Source organism: Pipistrellus hanaki (assembly GCF_964339955.1).
Source record: "Pipistrellus hanaki genome assembly, chromosome: 10".
In the NCBI taxonomy this organism is placed as follows: Eukaryota; Metazoa; Chordata; class Mammalia; order Chiroptera; family Vespertilionidae; genus Pipistrellus; species Pipistrellus hanaki.
The window spans coordinates 60593433-60614568 of NC_140512.1; the positions used below are offsets into that span (position 1 = coordinate 60593433).

General features: G+C 41.2%; 1 protein-coding gene across 2 annotated transcripts in view; it reads left to right on the forward strand.

Annotated features, from left to right (window-relative positions):
- AASS (aminoadipate-semialdehyde synthase) overlaps positions 1-21136 on the forward strand; it is a 56536-nt gene that overhangs the window by 32474 nt on the left and 2926 nt on the right. For both annotated transcript variants that reach the window (XM_084897133.1, XM_084897132.1), the window contains exons 15-22: positions 37-163; positions 6060-6170; positions 6479-6587; positions 7596-7736; positions 11998-12165; positions 17516-17611; positions 19774-19889; positions 20547-20635. In XM_084897133.1, the coding sequence (XP_084753259.1) occupies positions 37-163; positions 6060-6170; positions 6479-6587; positions 7596-7736; positions 11998-12165; positions 17516-17611; positions 19774-19889; positions 20547-20635 (957 nt within the window). The remainder of the gene's footprint in view (positions 1-36; positions 164-6059; positions 6171-6478; positions 6588-7595; positions 7737-11997; positions 12166-17515; positions 17612-19773; positions 19890-20546; positions 20636-21136) is intronic.

Sequence of the window (21136 nt, forward strand, 5' to 3'; positions counted from 1 at the left end):
AAATCTAAAATTTGGGCTTCTTTATTCTGGAAATAGGCTCTGACCTAAGGAGTCAACTTGAGCAGTTAGGCAAGAAATATAATATTAATCCTGTTATCATGGACATCTGCAAACAGGAAGAGAAGTTGGCCTCCTTAGTGGCAAAACAGGATCTTGTCATCAGGTTAGTATTTAGCATGAAATGATTGCTGTGTGTTTTGTTGGTGTTATTATTTCTCTTTCCTTAATTTTAAAATTTTAAAATTTAGTAAACTGGTGGCCTTTCATGAAAGTTAGCATTAGCAAATCTGTTTTATATTTAGTTTTTCTTGGTTGAGTTTCCCTACTGAATAGTGATAATGCTGTGGGACATGGTTATCCTGTAATGTTCCTCAAATACCTTATTTTTAAGTTGCAGAAAGAATGTTTTAAGCGCAGTGACCACCAAAATAAAATATGGGATATGTTTCACAAAAAAATTACCGTATTTTTCGGACCATAAGACGCACTTTTTTTCCCCCAGAAGTGGGGGGAAAAAGTCCCTGCGTCTTATGGTCCAAATATAGCCTACACATATACTTTAAAAAAAAGTTTTTTTACTTGCCCGGCTCTGTGTGGTCTCTGTGTGCTTGCCCGGCTCTAAAATGGTTCTAAATGCTGCTGTTTACTTTACAGGGTTGATTACATGTGTTTATGACTGTGATGTTGGGTTTTAATGCACATAAAATATTTTAGGACACTATTTGTTTCAGAATCTTTTTTTCTTCATTTCCCTTCTCTAAAAACTGGTGCGTCTTATGGTCCGGTGCGTCTTATGGGCCGAAAATACGGTATATAATGGTATATCAAATCTTTTTGGTTTGAATGTTTCAAGTTTAGTTTTTGATGATTTAATGTAAATATTAATCAAGTTTGATACATTGCTTTGAAAATTACATTTGTATTTGCTTTTACAAGGGTATTTGCAAGTGTTTGACTTAGAGTTATGGCCCTTGGCTAGTTACTATATCACATAAACAAACAGTTATGGCCGAAACCGGTTTGGCTCAGTGGTAGAGCGTCGGTCTGCGGACTGAAAGGTCCTGTGTTTGATTCCGGTCAAGGGCATGTACCTTGGTTGTGGGCACATCCCTGGTAGGGGGTGTGCAAGAGGCAGCTGGTCGATGTTTCTCTCTCATCAACGTTTCTAGCTCTCTATCTCTCTCCCTTCCTCTCTGTAAGAAATCAATAAAATATATTTTTTTTAAAAAAGACAATCAGTTATGAATTCTAATCTCTTTGTTTAAAAAAGCACCATCAATCAAAGTTCTATCATTCTAGTTCTCACCATATTATTAGGTTAGTGCAATTAATGCCAAATAAAAAATTATTAGCTCTAGATAACACTTTTAGTAGGCAAGTTTTCGGTGATCGGAAGGTGACAAAAAGTCTCCACTTAATCTTTCAGATGATGTAATTCTATATGTCTATTAATACTTTTTCAACAAAGCATTTTGCAAGTATTTTGCTCATTGGCTTTTAAATTGTTTTGATATTTAGTAATAATTCTTTTATGTTTTTATTTTCAATTACACTTTGTTTTCAATATTATTTTATATTGGTTTCAGGTATACAAAATAGTGGTTAGACAATTCTTTTATTATTTATTTTTAAAATTTTATTTATAGAGAATTTTTAAGGAGAGTTGAAAATTTAATGATTTTCTAAGTATACAAAAGGATTAAATAATGAACATTATTGAAGTATTCTTTTTTAAAATATATATATTTTTATTGATTTCAGAGAGGAAGGGAGAAGGAAAGAGAGATAGAGACATCAATGATGAGATAAACTACATATTGATGGGCGGCTGCCTCCTGCACGCCCCACACTGGGAATTGAACCCGGAACCTGGGCATGTGCCCTTATCCGGAATCGAACTAGGGAAGGCCAAACTGGCCAGGGTGAAGTATTCTTAATCTTCCAAAAATATATTACAACATAAAATGTTAATGGGTTTCACTTACATTTCATTTTCTTGGGGTTAAATAGCTATTAATTTATCCATGTTGACTTTCTTTTTTTTAAATTGAATTTATTGGGGTGGCATTGCTTCACAAAATCATATAGGTTTCAAGTCTACAACTCGACTAAACATCATCTTCACACTGCTTGTGCACCCATCACCCCAAGCGAAGTATCTTTCTGTCACAGTTCTCCCCACCTTTACCCAGCTACCTCCTGTCACCTTTTCCCTCTGGCTATCACCACAGTGCTGTCTGAGTTATCAGACACACGGTGTTGGTTTTGTTTGTTTTGCTTAATTCTTTTGCTATCTTTCATCTAGCCCTCCAACACTCTCCCCTCCTTCAGCTGTCAGTCCATTCCATGTATGCAAGCCTCTGTTTCTATTTTGCTCTCCAGTTTATTTTGTTCATTAGATTCCACGAGATCACAGGGTATTTATCTTTCTCCGTCTGGCTTATTTCACTTAGTATTATAATCTCCAGGTCCATCCATAAAGTTGCAAAATATAAGATTTCCTTTTTTTTTTTTTAAGTCCTGTAGTTTTCTAAATATAATTCTTTTGCCCCCTTGGTTAAACTTATTCCTAAGTATCTTATTTTTGTTGTTGTTGTTGCAATGATAAATGGGACATTTTGTTTAATTTCTCTTTCTGATAATTCTTTATTGGTTTATAAAAAAGAGTGTTGATTTTGTATCCTGCTATATTGCCAAATTCATCTATTAAATCTAGTAGTTTTTTGGTGGAGTCTTTATTATTTTCTATGTATAATATCATGTCATCTGTGAATAATGAGAGTTTTACTCCTCCTTTTCCATTTGGATGCCATTTATTTCTTCTTCTTGTCTGATTGCTGTTGCTAGGACTTCTAGTGCTATGTTGAATAAGAGTGGTGAGAGTGGGTGAAACTGGTTTGGCTCAGTGGATAGAGCGTCGGCCTGTGGACTGAAGGGTCCCAGGTTTGATTCCAGTCAAGGGCATGTACCTTGGTTTCGGGCATGTCCCCAGTAGGGGGTGTGCAAGAGTCAGCTGATCAATGACTCTTCTCTCTTCGATGTTTCTAACTCTCTCTCTCCCTTCCTCTCTGTAAAAAAATTAATAAAAATATATTTTTTTTAAAAAAAAGAGTGATGCCAGTAAACAACCCTATCTTGTACCTGTTCTTAAGGGAAATAATTTTAGTTTTTTTCCCCATTGAGTGTGATGTTCGTTGTAGGCTTGTCATATATAGCTTTTATCATATTGAGATATACTTCCTTATTCCCATTATGCCGAGAGTTTTTATCAAAAATGGGTGTTAGATTTAGTCAAATGCTTTTTCTGCATCTGTTGATATGATCATGTGATTTTTGACTTTCACTTTGTTTATGTGATGTATCACGTTTATTGATTTGCGAATATTGTACCAGCCTTGTATCTTTGGAATAAATCTCACTTGGTCATGGTGTGTGATCTTTTTAATATGTTGCTGGATCAGATTTGCTAATATTTTGTTGAGGACTTTAGTATCTATGTTCATCAGAGATATTGACCTGTAATTCTCCTTTTTTGTGGTGTCTTTATCTGGATTTGGAATTAGGATAATGCTGGCCTCATAAAAAGAGGGTTTTTTTTTTTGTTTTTGTTTTTTATTGCTTCAATTTCTTCAGTTGTAATTGGTTTATTCAAATTTTCTGATTCTTCATGAATCAGTTTTGGAAGATTGTATGTTCCTTTTTGCTCAGGTTGTCCAATTTGTTGGCATATAGTTATTCATATTATTTTATTTTACAATCCTTTGTATTTCTGTTGTATCAGTTGTTACTTCTCCTCTTTCATTTCTGATTTTATTTATTTGGGACCTCTCTTTTTTCTTGATGAGTCTGGTTGAAGGTTCATCAATCTTGTTTATCTTTTCAAAGAACCAGTTCTTGTTTTCATTGATCTTTTGTAATGCCTTTTTAGTCTCTATGTCATTTATTTCCACTCTAATCTTAATTATTTCTTTCCTTCTACTTTCTCTGGGATTTGTTTATTGGTTGTTGTTGTTGTTGTTGTTGTTTTACTTCTTTTAGGTAGAGGGCTAAATTGTTTGATTTTTTTTCTTGCTTCTTAAGGTTGGCCTATATTGCTATGAACTTTCCTCTTAGGACAGCTTTTGCTGTGTCCCAGAGATTTTGGGTTGTTGTGTGTTCTGTTTAGTTCATTTCCAGGCAGCTTTTGATTTCTTCTTTGATCTCATTGGTAACCCATTCACTGTTTAATAACATGCTATTTTGCCTCAATGTGTTTGAATATTTTTCAGTTTTTTTTTTATTGTAATTAATTTCTAGTTTTATACCATTGTGGTTAGAGAAGATGCTTGATATATTTTTAATCATTTTTAATTTGTTAAGACTTATTTTGTGTCCTAACATGTGGTCTATCTTTGAGAAATTTCCATGTACATTTCAGAAGAATGTAATTTCTGTTGCTTTGAAATAAAATGTTCTGTAAATATCTATTAAATTCATCCAATTGTTGTTTAAGGTCGCTGTTGCTTTGTTGATTTTTTTGTCTAGAAGATCTATCCATTGATGTCAATTAAATCCTCTACAATGACTGTATTGCTATTGATCTTTCACTTAATGTCTACCAGTAATTTCTTTATATTTTAATTGCTCCTATATTGGTTGCATATATGTTTACAGGGGTTATATCCTCTTGTTGGCTCAATCCCTTTAGTATTATGTGGTGACCTTCTTTGTACCTCATTATGGCCTTTGTTTTTGAATTTTATTTTGTCTGATATAAGTATTGCTATCCTAGCTTTTTTAATTTGTATGAAATACTTTTTCCATCTCTTTACTTTCAATAATAACTCCTTTGAATTGAAAAAGCCAGAAAAGAGAGATCAAGGGCTTTCCTATTGATACTGGCAAACTATGTACATAATTTAATTCTATATGATAATAAATCTATTTAACTATACTTATTCTATTAACCTGAGCAAGAGTAGAATCTAAGAATTTTTGTTTTATGTAAAAGAAAAGCTCAAGTATGCAGGGTGACATTGATATACACATGGACACAGCATGAATGTGTTTATAAGTTTGTACTTACATTTTCATGGTTACTGTGTAGAATGCTTTATCAAATGCTAGTGGAACTTAAGTAGTGGGAAGTGAGTTGCAATATGTTTTATTATTTCTTGGCTAGAATATGAATATACTCATTTATATAAACATTTATAGAAATTCATTTTTTTTTGTGTGTGATTGTATGTTCCCAGCACCAAGTTAAAACACTAAAACCAGAGTTTTGGAAAACCCACTTTAAATTGAGTTATAAGTACATCTTCATTTTTTACTCAGTACATAGCCTTTTAGCCATTCTGATAGGCTTTACACCAGGCAATACCATTAAAACCTATCTTCCACCCTGGCCCTTCATAGACTCTGCTCCTTAACGTAACACACAGGCCACCTAGACTAAGTTTCACCCCTTCCTGATTATCACTTGAGAAATGTAAAAGTGAAAAGAACAGCAGCCTTACCCTTTAGTAGATTGCATATATGTTTACAGGGGTTATATCCTCTAAACAGGATATAATATAAATATAAGGATGGATAAAATAAATTCCACTTAATGTTATAAAAAAAATAGCTGGATACCTGAAGAGGAAGGACAATTGGATTTGGGCGAATCTGGGAAAGCTTCTTGGAGGAGATAACTGTTTAGACATTTCTTTAATGAGGGTATGGCCTGGGGGAGGGGAAATGGGAAGGGAGCATTTCATGTGGAAGACACAGTGAGTTAAGGTTCAGAGATGGCAAAGTAAAGACTGGGAGTTGAGAGTTATAATGGCTTCTTTGGTTCCCACATGTAATCTATAAAGAAGATGGAGGGAGAAAAACAGTGAAGTTAGGTGATGGTCATATTGTGGAGTTTTAAATGTGATAACAGGATGCATCATGTGTTCTATAGTCCTTAAGGAGTCATGATCATCTCTTAGAGAATAAATTAATCAGAGCAATGTCTTCACTTTAATGCTTCAAGGTACACTGGGAGATAAGGTTGGACAAGTTTCTGATTGGCTCCTCCCTTTGTTTTTAAGCTTGTTGCCTTATGTATTGCATCCTCTTGTGGCCAAGGCATGCATCAAAAGCAAAGTTAACATGGTCACAGCAAGCTACATCACACCAGCACTAAAGGAATTAGAAAAGAGGTAAGTTCAGTCATTTTCAAGAAAGTAGCTCCATGGCATTATTTTAATTTTATTTTTAATTTTTTTATTGACTTCAGAGAGGGAGCGAGAGAGAGAAATGTCAATGGTGGGAGAATCATTGATTGGCTGCCTCCTGCACGCCCCCTACTGGGGATTAAGCCCACAACACGGGCATGTGCCCTGACTGGGAATTGAACTGTGACCTCCAGGTTCATAGGTTGATGCTCAACCAGTGAACCATGCCAGCTGGGTGCATTATTTTTATTTCACATTGAACTTTTTCTTCCTCCTGTTTTCACCTGTTGTAGTGTGGACGATGCTGGCATCACAGTCATTGGTGAATTGGGACTGGACCCTGGTCTTGATCACATGCTGGCAATGGATACGATAGATAAAGCCAAAGAAGTGGGAGCCACTGTGAGTCTCATTTACACCCATTTATTGGTACATGAAGTATCTTTTATGCAGGAGAAAGAACTATTGGACATTAAATGTGATGAATCAGATGAAATGCTTTAGGTTTTATGTGTGTGATATATGTAAACAAATATAAATTCAAATAAATTATAATTACAGTGGAACCTTGATTCTCAAACTTTATTCATTCATGAAGGATGTATGAAAATCGAAGCATTTTTCCCCATTAGAATAATGTAAATTGAATTAATCCGTTCCAGACTCCAAAATGATTCCCTGTTTTAACCTTTCTTATTTCCAGTACATGAATAAGGTACTGTTTAATCTATAAATAAATACTTTAAAAATAAAAAGGACATGAAATATAAATGAAAATTTAACAAAAAGGAAATATACAGTAAAAAAATGAAAATTTAATGACAATAATAAGTAGTAACAAAAGTAAAAAAATAACCAAACCCAAAAATATCCACAGCACAATATCCTAAGGTAACAGCTATAAACTGACTCATACTCACACACTCTCTCCTTCTTTGTCACCTGAGAGATGTGTGGCTGGTCATACAGGTACCAACATGAAAGGGTTATCTGATTGAGAAGCAAATAGTTGGAGATGGGAGATGTTCGAGAAACAAGGTTTAACTGTATATATACTATTTATGTCATATACCTATTAGTGTATTTAAAGTTGCATATTATAATATATATAATCAAATGATCATCCAGCATACAATATAATACCAAGCCAACTTGATTTAATAGTTAGATTTTTAAATAAACAAAGTGTTAGACGCAATCTCTAGAGGGTTTTTTAAAAATTAAGTAAGCATAAAATATAACTGTGACTTAATCAAAATGATATCTGTCTTTAAGGATATGGAAAGACTTTTGGGAAGACTTAGTAACTTTAAGAAAGAAAAAACTGTAGCAAGTCTACCTCATGCATGTCATACTCCCTGCCTAAGTGATTGCTAATTCTTCCTAATTTGTTGAATCTTCATTTTACAGATTGAATCTTACATTTCCTACTGTGGTGGGCTTCCCGCCCCCGAGCACTCAGACAACCCTCTGCGGTACAAGTTCAGCTGGAGCCCGGTGGGCGTTCTGATGAACATAATGCAGTCCGCCACCTACCTGCTCAACGGAAAGGTGAGGGATGCTCCTGATACAAAACCTGTGGTCAGATACAGACCTGTAGCAACTGCCTGACAAAGTCCAGACTTCCTCCCTGATACCGAGGCCCTTGCATGCTGGCTGAGCTGCCTGTGCCCCATCCCCTCCTCCTCTGACATTTCCCAGAGCGTATTTTCTGTTCCCTCTCCTCTCCTCACTGTTCCCAGCATGGCCTGCGCTCATTCTCTCCTCTTCTTTCAAGTTGTTTCTGCATTTGGAAAACTCACTTCTCGACTTCTCTGCATGTGCCACTGCTGGTCATCTTGTGATTTACTTCAACATGGCAAGTGATTAGAGTCCCTACTGTGTGCTGGCCAGCGGGCACGACTCCCAAGGTTGTCACAGTGCATGAGGTTCCTGACCTCAGAGAACCTACAGCTGGAGTGGGGTGGCTCTTGGAATAGAGGGTTTGGTGGGTCAGAGAAAGACAAATTTCCCCCCAGTTGCTGTGTACCAGAATCTAAGTGCTCTCCGAGTTTGGTAATGAGACTGTGGCTTAAAGAGAACATGAAGATCACTCAGCCTGGTTTGAAAATGTGTGTCTCACTAGCTTCCAAAAGTATGTCTCACTAACTTCTGAGCTGTTTCTTTCTTCCTCATGGTGGGCAAGCCAGGCCCAGGAATGATAGCTGCTCTCCAGGAAGAGCAGTTCCGAAGTGTGCTGAAGTGCCACAGGGTTGAGGTGAATTTGGTGAGGGGGTGGGGAGGAGAAAATTAGTGGAGAAGAGAAGATGTGCTTGGCCTTGAAGGATAAGAAGCTGCCAGGCGGGCTGGATTGCTGCCACTCATTTCTTACAACAGCCTTACCAGGTTCAGAAGGCAGAAAGCAAGCATAGGAAGCCTGGCTAACAGCCACGGTTCAAGAGGTTGCAACTGGCACGGCCAATCTCTAAGTCGCAGTGGTAACAGGATGATAACAAAGGATTTTTAAACTTGAAAATCTGACTGAAGCATTGTGGTTGCCTTCAGAGGTTATTCCCTTACCAGGAGGAAAGACTCAGGTTTGGGAAGAAATGTGGCTCCTCTTCACACGCTGTGACCTTGGCACCACCCTTCCCTGCCCTCGTCCTGTCCTGGCCCCGCAGGGAGTGAGGACTTATGTGATCAGATGTGCACCTTAAAAAGGTTCGTCTGGCAGCAATATTACAAATTCCCAGTGTACTGTGAATCTAAGAGTTTTTTGTATACAAACAAAAGAGTAAAGTTAAATAATTTCTTTTTTTTAATATTTTTTTTATTAATTTCCAACTGGAAGGGAGAGGGAGAGAGAGAAACATCGATGATGAGAATCATTATTGATTGGCTGCCTCCTGCATGCCCCATACTGGGGTTTGAGCCTGCAACCTGGGCATGGGCTCTTACTAAATTGAACCCAGGACCCTTTAGTCCACAGGCCGACAGTCTATCCACTGAGCCAAACCGGCTACGGCTTGAATAGTTTCTTTAGAAATGAGGTGCATGTTCTTACCAGCCATGGTCTTCTGGGCCTTGGTGGACAGTTTGGCTCACAGCCTTGCTGCACATTGGAATCATGGGGAAGTTTACAAAACCCTGGTGCCTGGCCCCGTTCTCAGCACTTCTGATTCCCCATGATTCTTATGTGCAGCTGGATTTAGGAAGGACAGAGTCAGTGACCAGAGGACCAGAGCTGCACATAAGATCCTACTACACAATCGGGACACTTAAATGTGATGCTGGAAAGATACACTCACAGGTTTTAGGATGAAACAGACCTCTGAGTTCTGGTCCAGGTGGTGGCACCCCTGACAATGTCCCCAAAGGCCAGGCATAGGTCCCCTGGAACTCTGTCTGTCTCCTGATGCAATGTGATGTGATATGAGCACCAGTGCTCCATCAAGTTCTCCGAGTCTGTGACTCATGAAGGCTTGGCCAAGAAACTCATCATTGGTTTCCCAACAACATGCCTTTTTTCTGCTGGAGCCTGTCTCCCGATGCCCCTGTCTGTCACCTCTGCAGTCCTGGAAAAGGGACTGGCCCACCTATGAGTGCAGGAAAACGTCTTTCTTCATTTGGGCAAAATGCTCCAGGTGGCCATATCAGTGATGGCAATGAGCGGGTCAGGTCAGGAGAGTGCTACATAAAGAACAAGGGCTTTGCCCGAGCTGGTTTGACTCAGTGGATAGAGCGTTGGCTAAAGGGTCCTGGGTTCAATTCCAGTCAAGGGCACATGCCTGGGTTGTGGCTCAATCCCCAATAGGGAGCATGCAGGAGGTAGCCAGTCAATGATTCTTTCTCATTGTTGATGTTTTTATCTCTATCTCCCTCTCCTCCTCTCTAAAAGTCAATCAATATATATATATATATATATATATATATATATATATATATATATATATGAACAAGGACTTTGATGTCAGCTGGCCTGGCTTCGTGTTCTGGCCCGGCTGGGGCACTAGAACAATCACTCCATCCCTCTGAGCTTTGGGCTCCCAGCTGGAAGATAAACGTAACACCCGCCTGCAGTGTCCCTGCCGGAGCTTCAATGGCAGGGAAAGCTGGGGGGAAAGCAGAGGAGATTTCAGGCAGCAGAAGTTGTATTTGTTGAATTTGAAGTTTTTCCCTTCCAGCCTGAACTCCTTTTGTAAAAAGTGCTTTTTGCATCTCTCTGCCTCTGTGGAGGACTCTGAGAGAAAACTGATGCTTTTCTTTGCTAAAATGGAGACTCTTTTCAAGGTCCTGCTCAAGTTTTCCTCTTACTGGCATCTCTTTCCCTGACCACTCCAGCCCTTACCATTCCTTTGTCTGCACTCTCACACTTTTGTGTCTAAGATCCTTTCGGATGCTGTGTCACTCACTCAGTAACTCAAGTGCATCAGCCTGTCTCACAGCCCAGAATCCTCTCTTGTGTTCCTGTCCCTCCAATCCCTCTGTGACAGTGGAGTGGCCTTACGTTACTCATAGGATCATAAAGGGGGACCCAGGAGACCTCAGCTTCTGCTTAAAGTGAAGCCTCACACTTCCCCAGCAACATAGGCAGTGACCCATGAATTAGGATGTGTCTCGTTGGCCTACATCAGTGGTCAATAAACTCATTAGTCAGCAGAGCCAAATATCAACAGTACAATGATTGAAGTTTCTTTTGAGAGCCAAATTTTTTAAACTTAAACTTCTTCTAACGCCACTTCTTCAAAATAGACTTGCCCAGGCCATGGTATTCTGTGGAAGAGCCACCCTCAAGGGGCCAAAGAGGCACCAGCTATTTAGCTTCTCCCCAGCAGTAAGAGTGGGGGCAGCACTGTTTTGAGTTTCACTGTATGTTCATTTGGTTGTCTTTCTTGTGAGGGACATCTCCCCTGCTCCCTGTCCCCAACACACTCACTGCAGGTTGACTAGTGCAGGCTATGAGTTCTTTATAATTGCTCCAGCACAGCTCCTGGCGCTTGGTGGACATTCAGGGAGTGTTTGTTCAGTGAGTAGAGGAGTGAATGGAGGCAGGAATTGTGCCTGATCCATCACATTCCCTCCGCAGTGAGTGGGATCCAGGCCACGGAGCGGGTGCTCGGCAAGCGCTAGCCGTGTGAGTGAGATGTACCAGGCTGGTGCCTCTGGTGGATGCAGAAAGGGGATGGGGAAAGCCAAAGAACAGAGCGAACATTGCCGATGCTCTGAGCTTAGAAGCCATTGAAATGAGTATCTGCTGCTGCTTTTAACTTATTGTTTGCTTAAGAACAAAACCCCATGGGGACCCTATACAGTGCCACTTAATCCGGGGGCATGAGAAAATAGAGAGAAATTGGATCTTAGTAAAAAATGAAATGCTTCAGTCAGATTTTCAAGTTTGAAAGAAGTGTGGGGGGGGGGGGGTGCGGGGGGACTAGAGACAAGATGGGAAGAGGGTAAATTGGGTAAAGGAAGCCAACTATATGGTAGTGGAATAAAACTGGACTTTTATTGGTGAGCATGCCATAGAGGACACCGATATCAAACTGTAATGTTGTAAGTCTGAAATTTATAATATGATTCTAACCAACAGTTACTTCAATAAATTTAGTAAAAAATGATTAAAGTGAAGCTTGAGAGCATATGGCCTTGTGAATCCCCATACTAGTGAAACAGCTTGAAAATGGAATGATTATGGTAGTTTCAGTAAAGTCTTTTTTTATTTTTTTTATTCCCTATCACTTTCCTTTAAAACGTTGATTTCTTCGTTATGCAAATGCCAGGCTGGGGATAGGTGCCCGGGGAGTGCTGTGTAACCAGAGTGCCATCTCCTCAGGTTGTGAACGCTGCAGGGGGTGTCTCCTTCCTCGACTCGGTGAGGCCCATGGACTTCTACCCTGGGCTGAATTTGGAAGGCTACCCTAACAGAGACAGCACCAAATACGCAGACATTTATGGCATTTCGTCTGCTCACACCTTGTTGCGGGGGACACTGAGATATCAGGTAAGCGGCTGTGTTTCCTGCCTGTTTTGATGTGAGTGATGTGCACACGTCATTGTGACTAGCAATCAGAATAATGGGGATGCTGGGCCACGCCGGAGTCCGTGTCCTCAGGACTCTCGATTGAGCGATATCAGGAGACCGCTCAAAATGAGGTGAGCAACAAGGGAACTTCAGACCCAGGAGGAGTGGGGGCTGGCAGAGGACCAGTTTCAGGGGTAATGGGTTTTGGGGAGTCAAGTGACCTTGCTGGGACTGGCTCTCTCTTCACCTCTCAGCTCTGCCTTCAGGCTTTGGCTGCTGTCCCGGCTCCCGCGGCGGAGCGTGGTGGTACATCCCCACCGCGTGGTGGTACATCCCCACCCTCTTAGGTTCAGTGAGGAGGAAAAGTGCATCTTTTAATACCGAAAAATGTAATTTTGGTTCATTAGTGCCTGAGGCCAATCAGCTTTGCCCTCTGTTTTATGTCCTTTAAGCTGAAGATGTAGTCAGCATCACTTTTCCTAAAGCAACATCTTTTTTTAAAATATGATATATTGTTATTGATTTCAAAGAGGAAGTTAGAGGGAGAAAGAGATAGAAACATCAAGGATGAGAGAGAACCATTGATCCACTGCCTCTTGCATTCTCTTTCCCCTCCATCCACCTTCCAACTGGGGATCAAACCTGCAACCCGGGCATGTGCCCTTGACCGGAATAAAACTATGACTTCCTGGCTCATAGGTCAACCACTGAGCCACTCTGGCTTGGCCAAAGCAACATCTTTTTACCACAAAAGGAGGTGTAGGTTCTAGGAGCATAAACACAAATGTCACTACACATTTATTAATCACAAAAGAGTAGTTACAAGAATGACCAGATTAAGACATTTTATTGAAATAGTTTCCTAGAGCTATAATAACAAGTTACTACTAACTGGGTGCTTTAAAACAACAAATGTCTTTTCTCACCATCAGGAAGCCAGAAGTCTGAAATCAAAGTGCAGGCAGGGTGGGTACCTTCTGAAGGCTTTGAGAAAGAAACTGTCCCATGCCTGTGTGGCTTTCCATACCTTGGTATTTAAAATCACAACTCTGGCCCTTGCCGTTCTGGCTCAGTGGATAGAGCATCAGCCTGAGGATTGAAGGTCTCGGGTTCCATTCGGGTCAAGGGCACATGTCTGGGTTGTGGGCTCGATCCTCAGTAGGGGGCAGCCAATCAATGATTCTCATAATTGATTTTTCTCTCTCCCTCCCTCCCTTTCCCTTCTTCTCTAAAATCAATAACAATATATATATATATATTGGGTCGGCAGCTAAGTAATTGCGGATTTTTTAAAGAAAATCAAAGACAATTTTTTCATGGAACTAAATAACTTTATTCTGTAATGTATTGCCCATTTTGATCAATGACCTTTTGCCATCTTTCAGGCAGCATCATAATCCCACGTTCAAAAAACTTCTGGTTTTTATTAGCAAAAAACTGAATCAGGTACGATTTGACATCATCATCATTATTGAAATTTTTACCATTCAAGGAGTTTTGTAAAGATCGAAACAAAAAGTAATCAGATGGTGCAAGGTCAGGACTATATGGTGGATGTGGCAAAACATCCCAACCAAGCTACATTAATTTTTGCCGAGTGACCAAAGATGTGTGTGGCCTTGCATTGTCATGATGGAATACAACACCTTTTCGATTTGTCAATTCGGGCCGCTTTTCTTCAACTGCATTGTTTAATTTCATTAGTTGTTCAATGTAGACATCAGAATTGATCGTTCGGTTGGGTGGTAAGAGTTCAAAGTAGACAATTCCTTTGTAATCCCACCAAACTGATAACAAAACCTTCTTTTGATGAATATCAGCTTTTGATGTTGTTTGAGTTGGTTCACCTGGCCTGCTCCACGATCTTTTCCGCTTGATATTGTTGTAAACAACCCATTTTTCATCGCCAGTTATCAGTCGTTTTAAAAATGGATCATTTTCATTACGTTTCTTTAGCAAATCGCAGCTGCTAATGTGTTGCGTTAACTGTGATTCTTTAATTTCGTGAGGAACCCATGTATCGAGTTTTAAAACATAGCCAAGTTGTTTTAAGTGATTTTCAATGCATGTATGTGATACATGAAGCTTCTCTGCAATCTCACGTGTTGTACTGTGACAGTCCGAATTGATTATTGCTTTGATTAGGGCGTCATCAACTTCAACTGGACGACCAGAGCGTTTTTCATCTTTGAGTGAAAAATCACTAGAACGAAATTTGGCAAACCAATTTTGACACTGCCGTTGTTTTAAGGCTTCGTCACCATAAACAGCACATAACTTTTTATGAGCTTGCGATGCGTTTTTCCCTTTGAGGAAATAAAAAAGCAAAATATGACGAAAATGTTCCTTTTGATTTTCCATTTTTTAACGAACGCCAAACGAAAACTACAAAACAGATCAAAAAACTTTTTTTACTGATTAACAGCTGAATAGCCAACTATCAAATAACAAAATGTGTTTTACATTTGTACTACGTCTGCAAACCTAAAAATTCAACTGAAGCCATGTGTGTGAAACCCGCAATTACTTAGTTGCCGACCCTATATATATATATATATATATATATATATATATATATATATATATATATATATATATTTTTTTTTTTTTTTTTTTAAAGACTAAACTGAATTACGTTCTTAAAAGTAAGTAAGATCAGAACTCTGTCATTCAGGATCCTTCCGGTCCCCTTCCCTGTGTGCGGTGGGTGCCGGTGGCATGGGTGTGTGTATGTGTGTGTATGTGTGTGTGTGTATGTGTGTGTGTGTGTGTGTGTGTGTGTGTGTGTGTGTGTGAAGGGAATCACTGGGAAAGTGGCTGAGGGCAGAGGCTGTCCCCACGGTGCCGGCTCGTGAAGACTGCCTTCTGGTCTGCCTAGTTTCTCCTCGAGCCCCGTGTACCTTAAAGAGAAGACAACCACCACATCGCTTGCTCTTTAGAGCATCTGTGGCATTTGTTGGCATAGCATTTACTTCCAGCATTTCTACTTCTATTTTATGTATATTTTTCTTGCCTCCTGAAATAGACTTTAAGCCCCTGGAGGGCAGGGACATGTACAGTCATGACTGGGATTTCCTCACTGGCCAGGAATCAACTGAGATGCCTGTGGCGACCTCCCGAGGGGATCTAGGTGCCTCGATGTCCCACGGGCCTTGAAAAACAACAGAAGTTCTAGTCTGAGTGAAAGCCAGACCGGCCCCAGCTCTGGCACATTTCTTGATTCCCATTTCGAAAGTAGTAACTTCTTGGGGGAGGTGCAGGAATTAGGGTTTTCTGTTAGCTTTAGGTAGAGTTGCTTCCCAAACGTGGAGACCCAGAAACAGGGTTTTGAGAGATTCAGAAACTGAACCCAGCTCCCCAGTGCATGGCTGGGAGCCAGGCCACCGAGCCCTGGAGATGGAAGACGTCACGGTGTCATGTCCACAAGGGCCACCGTCCTGAGCAGTGTCAGCCACCCTTTCACAGCCCAGCCATTCTTTTGGGTGTTAGAGATGAACACTGACATCCCGGAGTGACAGGGACTCCTCGGGCATTAGGCACCTGTCCATCACCTGCTGTCTTTGTAGACTCAGTTTGATATCACCTTCCCCTGGGATCTTCTCTTAACTCCTTCTCCTGGACTCCCCTCCCCCACACCTACGTGAGGCCCCCCCTCTGAGCTCCCACGGCTCTGTGTACCTCTGTCATAGCACCTAGAATGTTCTCCTGCAGTGTAGTCAACAGCGATCACGTAGCTTTGCTCACTATGCACTGGGCATTTTTTTTTTCAACTTTCTATTGGATTTCAGTTTCTTTATGGGCAAGGACTGCATTCATCATCTCTGTGGCCTCAGCCCCTAGCACAAGTCTGACACAGGGTAGCAATTTGCTAAATGCTTCCTGGTGAGTGAACACAGATGGTACATTTACTTCTAGAGATCGCCATAAAATACATTTCTGAGGTTAAGAAATGTCCCAGCATTGGAGAAATTGGATCAAGGGGTTCCAGAAGCAAGCTTGGGACTGCTTTCTTGTTTCTCCTGTTTGAAATATATTTGCATTGGATAGGGTCAAATAAATGTGAACTTTAATTAGTAACCTTTGAACAGTTTGAATAATACAACCTCTGAAATGTGAAAATTACTAGTTGGCCACACATTAAATGGTGAACTATTGATGGCTGCAGGGGCTTTGATATGTTAACATTTTATTGTTTCTTAAAACAATTTTACATTTTTCTCTTCTTCCTTCTCCTCCTGCTCCTCTTCCTCCTCCTCTTCCGCTCTTTCCCTCTCTGCCTCTGTCTCTGATATAAAGCCCCTTACCCCCACCCCCATATTTGCTCACAGCATAACATACTGTTATGGTCTTCAATCACTTCATCAAAATTTCTGAATCTATTCATGCAGTCACTTGTTCTCTCAGCTTGCTGGCATGATGGATAAAAGGGTGAGGGCGCGCGCGCGCGCGCACACACACACACACACACACACACACACCCCACTCTATACTTATGTTCAGCAGCTGAATAGATAATCACAATATGTGCCAAGTGCCATAACAGAGATATATACAACATGCTACAGAGGAGAAGGGAGTGCTGTTCACCTAGGGCTCAGTAGGTTTGCTGAGCTGAACCTTCCGGGAGGAGTAAACATTCCCCTGGTGGAGAAGGGGGTTCCCCATTCCAGGCGCAGGGGCAGCGTGCACAGAGGCCCAGGTCTCTGAAGAGCACAGCGTGTTTGGGGAATGGTGAGCGGTGGGGGAGTTGATAGTGAGCCGGCTAGAGAGGCACATTGGGATGGATTTTATGAAATAGACCAAGGACTTCAGACTTCTGTAGACAATGAAGAACACAGGAGGAATTTTTGTCAGAGTTATGACATTTTAGAAAAATCTTTCTGGTTTATTTCCCCCCTGCTTTCTATGGGCATTAGAATGGTGGCTGTTAATCATCAGAATGGATTACCTGCTTTTGGGAGCTATTCTTAAAACGTCCTTCTTCCATTAGGAGAGAGAACAACTGTTCTATTGAATACTGTTTGCTGAGCTGAGATCTGATGCAGAAGGAAATTTGCCTTCCTGCTGCCAGAGAGTTCCACTGGGTGGCCCCACAAACAGCAGTCAGTACCCCGCTTTCTCAAGGCCGCTTATGTAAACCAGCGGGCTTGTTGTTGACACGATTGATTTTGTTTCGAACCTGAAGGAGGCTGCATCCACAGGAGCCACGCAGATGACTCTGTCAGCCTGTGTTCTGAACATGTAGAGATAGAGCCCTCTTTCCAAAAACACTTCAACATGTTTCTTGAAGAGAAAATGTTCATACACTGCTTAATCATTCTCCTCGCAGGGATACGCCAAAGCCTTGAATGGGCTTGTGAAACTGGGGCTTATAAACAGAGATGCATTTCCCGCGCTTCGACCTGAGGCCAAGCCTCTCACCTGGGTGAGTGATTCCACAGTGATACGCATTCTGACTGGTTAGGGTTGAACTTGGTTTGGATCAGCTAAGGAGCCCATTGTGTGGCTTACCCGCAGCAAGAGAAACCCTAGCCCCAAAGTCCCCTGTCCCTTTGGGCGGATGGAGAGAGCTTGGAGGCGGACTCTGGGCCTGTTTCCTCAGGAACTTCTACCATTGGAGGGCTCCCTCACTCCAGGGAGAGATGGGCTTGCCCTCTGCACTGGGCTCTGGGCTCTGCCACTGGCCTACGTCGTGACCCCCTGAGAGGAATGAAGCCTGGGCCTCCTGCACTAATAGCACAGGAGGGTGCTGGTACCAGAACTGATTCCTAACCCGAGAATCCCCGCAGTTCTTTCGTTCCGCCATTTGTAATCAAGTGTAATTTGAGTTTCCAGTTCCCGAGTTCACCCCATATCTGTGTTGTGTTAAAATCAATTAAAATGGGAAGATATTTCCCCCCAGGTGGCTCAGTTGGTTGGGTGTTGTCGCGTGCATGAAAAGGTTGCCGGTTCCATTCTGTGTCAGGGCACATGGTCTCAGGCTCGATCCCCTGTAGAGGTCATGCAGGAGGTAGCCAGTCGATGTTTCTCTCTCACATCGATGTTTCTCTCTCTCCCTCTCCCTTCCACTCTCTAAAAAAATGTCAGTTAAAAAAGGTTAAGTGTTGGAAGGGACTTTGGAGGCTTGGAACTAAATGTAAAGTAGAGCTTCCACTCTTGGCTAGGAATCAACTTGTTACTAGCTGGTCATCCAATTTTATGTGCCCAGTAGGAATGCCAGAAATGTATCACTGGGAGAAAAGGGTCAATATTGCCGATCCTTGTAAGTCTCCCCAAAGAAACTTTGGTATTCTTGTTGGTCAGTTTCTTTTCAATTCAGTTATTTTATATGCTGAGAGTCTTTTCAATTCAAGTTTTCCATCCATAAGTGTACTTGTTGGACAGGAGTGATTAGGTATCTTTAGGGTGAACGTGGGGGTGAGGCAGCTGCATTGGGAATGTTGGTACAGGTATTCTTAGAGCTGGTCCACGTTTTAAAGACCAAATTAAAAATATATTTGGCTTTATGGACCAGCGATGTCTGTCAGACTACTCAATTCTGCCATAGACAATAGGTCAACAAATGAGCAAGTTTTTTTTGTTTTTAAAAAATATATATATTTTATTAATATTTTACAGAGAGGAAGAGAAAGGGATAGAGAGTTGGAAACATCGATGAGAGAGAATCATCGATCAGCTGCCTCTTGCACACCCCCTACTGGAGATGTGCCTGCAACCAAGGTACATGCCCTTGACCAGAATCGGACCCGGGACCTTTCAGTCCTCAGGCTGACGCTCTATCCACTGAGCCAAACTGGTTTTGGCCACATGAGCAAGTTTTAATAAAACTTTTTATTTGCAAAGCCAGGTGGTGAGCCAAATTTGACCTGTGAATCAGCTTGTTTTTCCTTAACCAGGGGTTGGGGACCATTTTTCGGCCAAGGGCCACTTGAATATTTACAATATCATTTGTGGGCCATACAGAATTATCAACTTAAAAATTAGCTCGCTATATTTGGTCAAACATTTTATTCACTCACCCCAATGCCTTCGCAGGGCCAGACCGAAGGATTTAGGGGCCTTTTATGGCCTGTGGGCTGGACGTTCCCTACCCCTTCCACCTAAAGCATAACTTTTCCCTTGGGAGCCTGAGAAAAACTCTTGTTTAGCTAGTAGAAAAAGCTATGTCCACTGTTTAAGTTCTCTTCTTTGATATTTTATTATCTGCGAGGTCTTTTTCATCTCTGGAACCTACAAAATAACTTCATCCTGGCCAAAATGGATAGCTGGAGGGTGAGGGGGGAATGGGTGAAAAAATGATAGAGAGGATATGCAAAGACAGGACATGTGATGTTATTATGATACCATCCATTTAGTATTGTTGTAATGTTATGGCTCATTTTTATTGATGAAATATCATTCTGGAATACCATGCATTTATCGATGTGTGAGTGTGCAGACACATGTGTATGCACATGTATGCATTACAGTGTACTATTTCTAATTTAATTCGAGGTGCATTTGAGGTCCAATGTCTTATCAAAATACTTTCTCAACTTATTTATTCTATTAGTAACTTAGAGTTTTAATTTTCATTTTTCTAACCAGAAAGAGCTCCTGTGTGATCTGGTTGGGATTCCGCCCTCTTCCACGCAGGACGTGCTTAAGGAAGCTGTCCTTAAGAAACTAGGTGGAGACGGTACCCAGCTGGAGGCCGCTGAAAGGTAGGCACCCACTGGTCAACGTAGAGCTAACAATTGGATAGATGATCCCTTAGCCCCTTTTCCATCAAAGAAAGATCAGAATAATACCAAACGCTTCACATGGTCTTTGGTTAACTTGCTGCTCTAGTGTTGGCCTGTTTTAGAGAGATTATCAGGTGCCATGTTCATGTGGGGATGAAATGTAGATTAAGAGAGAAATTCAATGGCAATTATAACTCGGGAAATACCTATTTTGTACACTTTACTACTCAGTACTCAAGGCAGGTGGGATTTTTTTTTTTCTTCCTCTGGAGAATCATCCAGTCATTTTCCAACTGTTTTAAAACATTTGCTCACACAGAGGTGGCACATTCAGCTGCTTCCTAAATGTGGGAGGAACGAACCTGCAAGAGAATCCCATAAAAAGCTTTGCAATAGCATGGATTTCCAGTGTGTTAGTTCTGCTCCAGAGAGTGCTGCCTGGGAGAATCTGGGGATGATTGTAAAGGCTGTTGCTGTTGTTACTATTATTTTACAATGTAGGAGAGTCCTATACCTTGAACTGTCATTTTGTGATTCTTCCCTTCAAGATGAAATCCAGGAGTGCTCCCTTCCGCTTCCCAAGTGAGAATATGTCCAGGATTTGCACTAATGCAGCCAATCTCTTGTGCTTCTTAGGCTGGGCTTACTTGGGGATGAACAAGTCCCTCGGGCAGAGTCTGTTGTGGATGCACTTTCCAAGTATTTGGCCGCGAAACTTTCCTATGGTAAGCCATTGGACATTAGCTGGACATCTCAGAAGGAACATACGATGTACTCAGTATAATCAACAAGTTATGTTAGAGGGCTGGAGCGAAGCAGTAGGAGTCGGGCAGTATGATATGAGGGAAAGAGCACTTGACTTTTTTTCAGAGGAAAAAATGAGAGAACTATAAAATAAGAATGAATTGGCCTCGGCCAGCGTCTCCCAGTGGTTGAGCATCATCCTATGAACCAAGAGTTCACAGTTGTATTCCCAGTCAGGGCACTTGCCTGGGTTGTGGGCTTGATCCCCAGGAGGCAGCCAATCAGTGATTCTCTCTCAATGTTGATCCTTCCTTCCTTCCTTCCTTCCTTCCTTCCTTCCTTCCTTCCTTCCTTCCTTCCTTCCTTCCTTCCTTCTTTCTTTCTTTCCTTCCTTCCTCCTAACATTTTTATTGATTTCAGAGAGAAGGGAGAGGGAAGAAGAGAAACATTCACGATGAGAGAGAATCATCCATGGGCTGCCT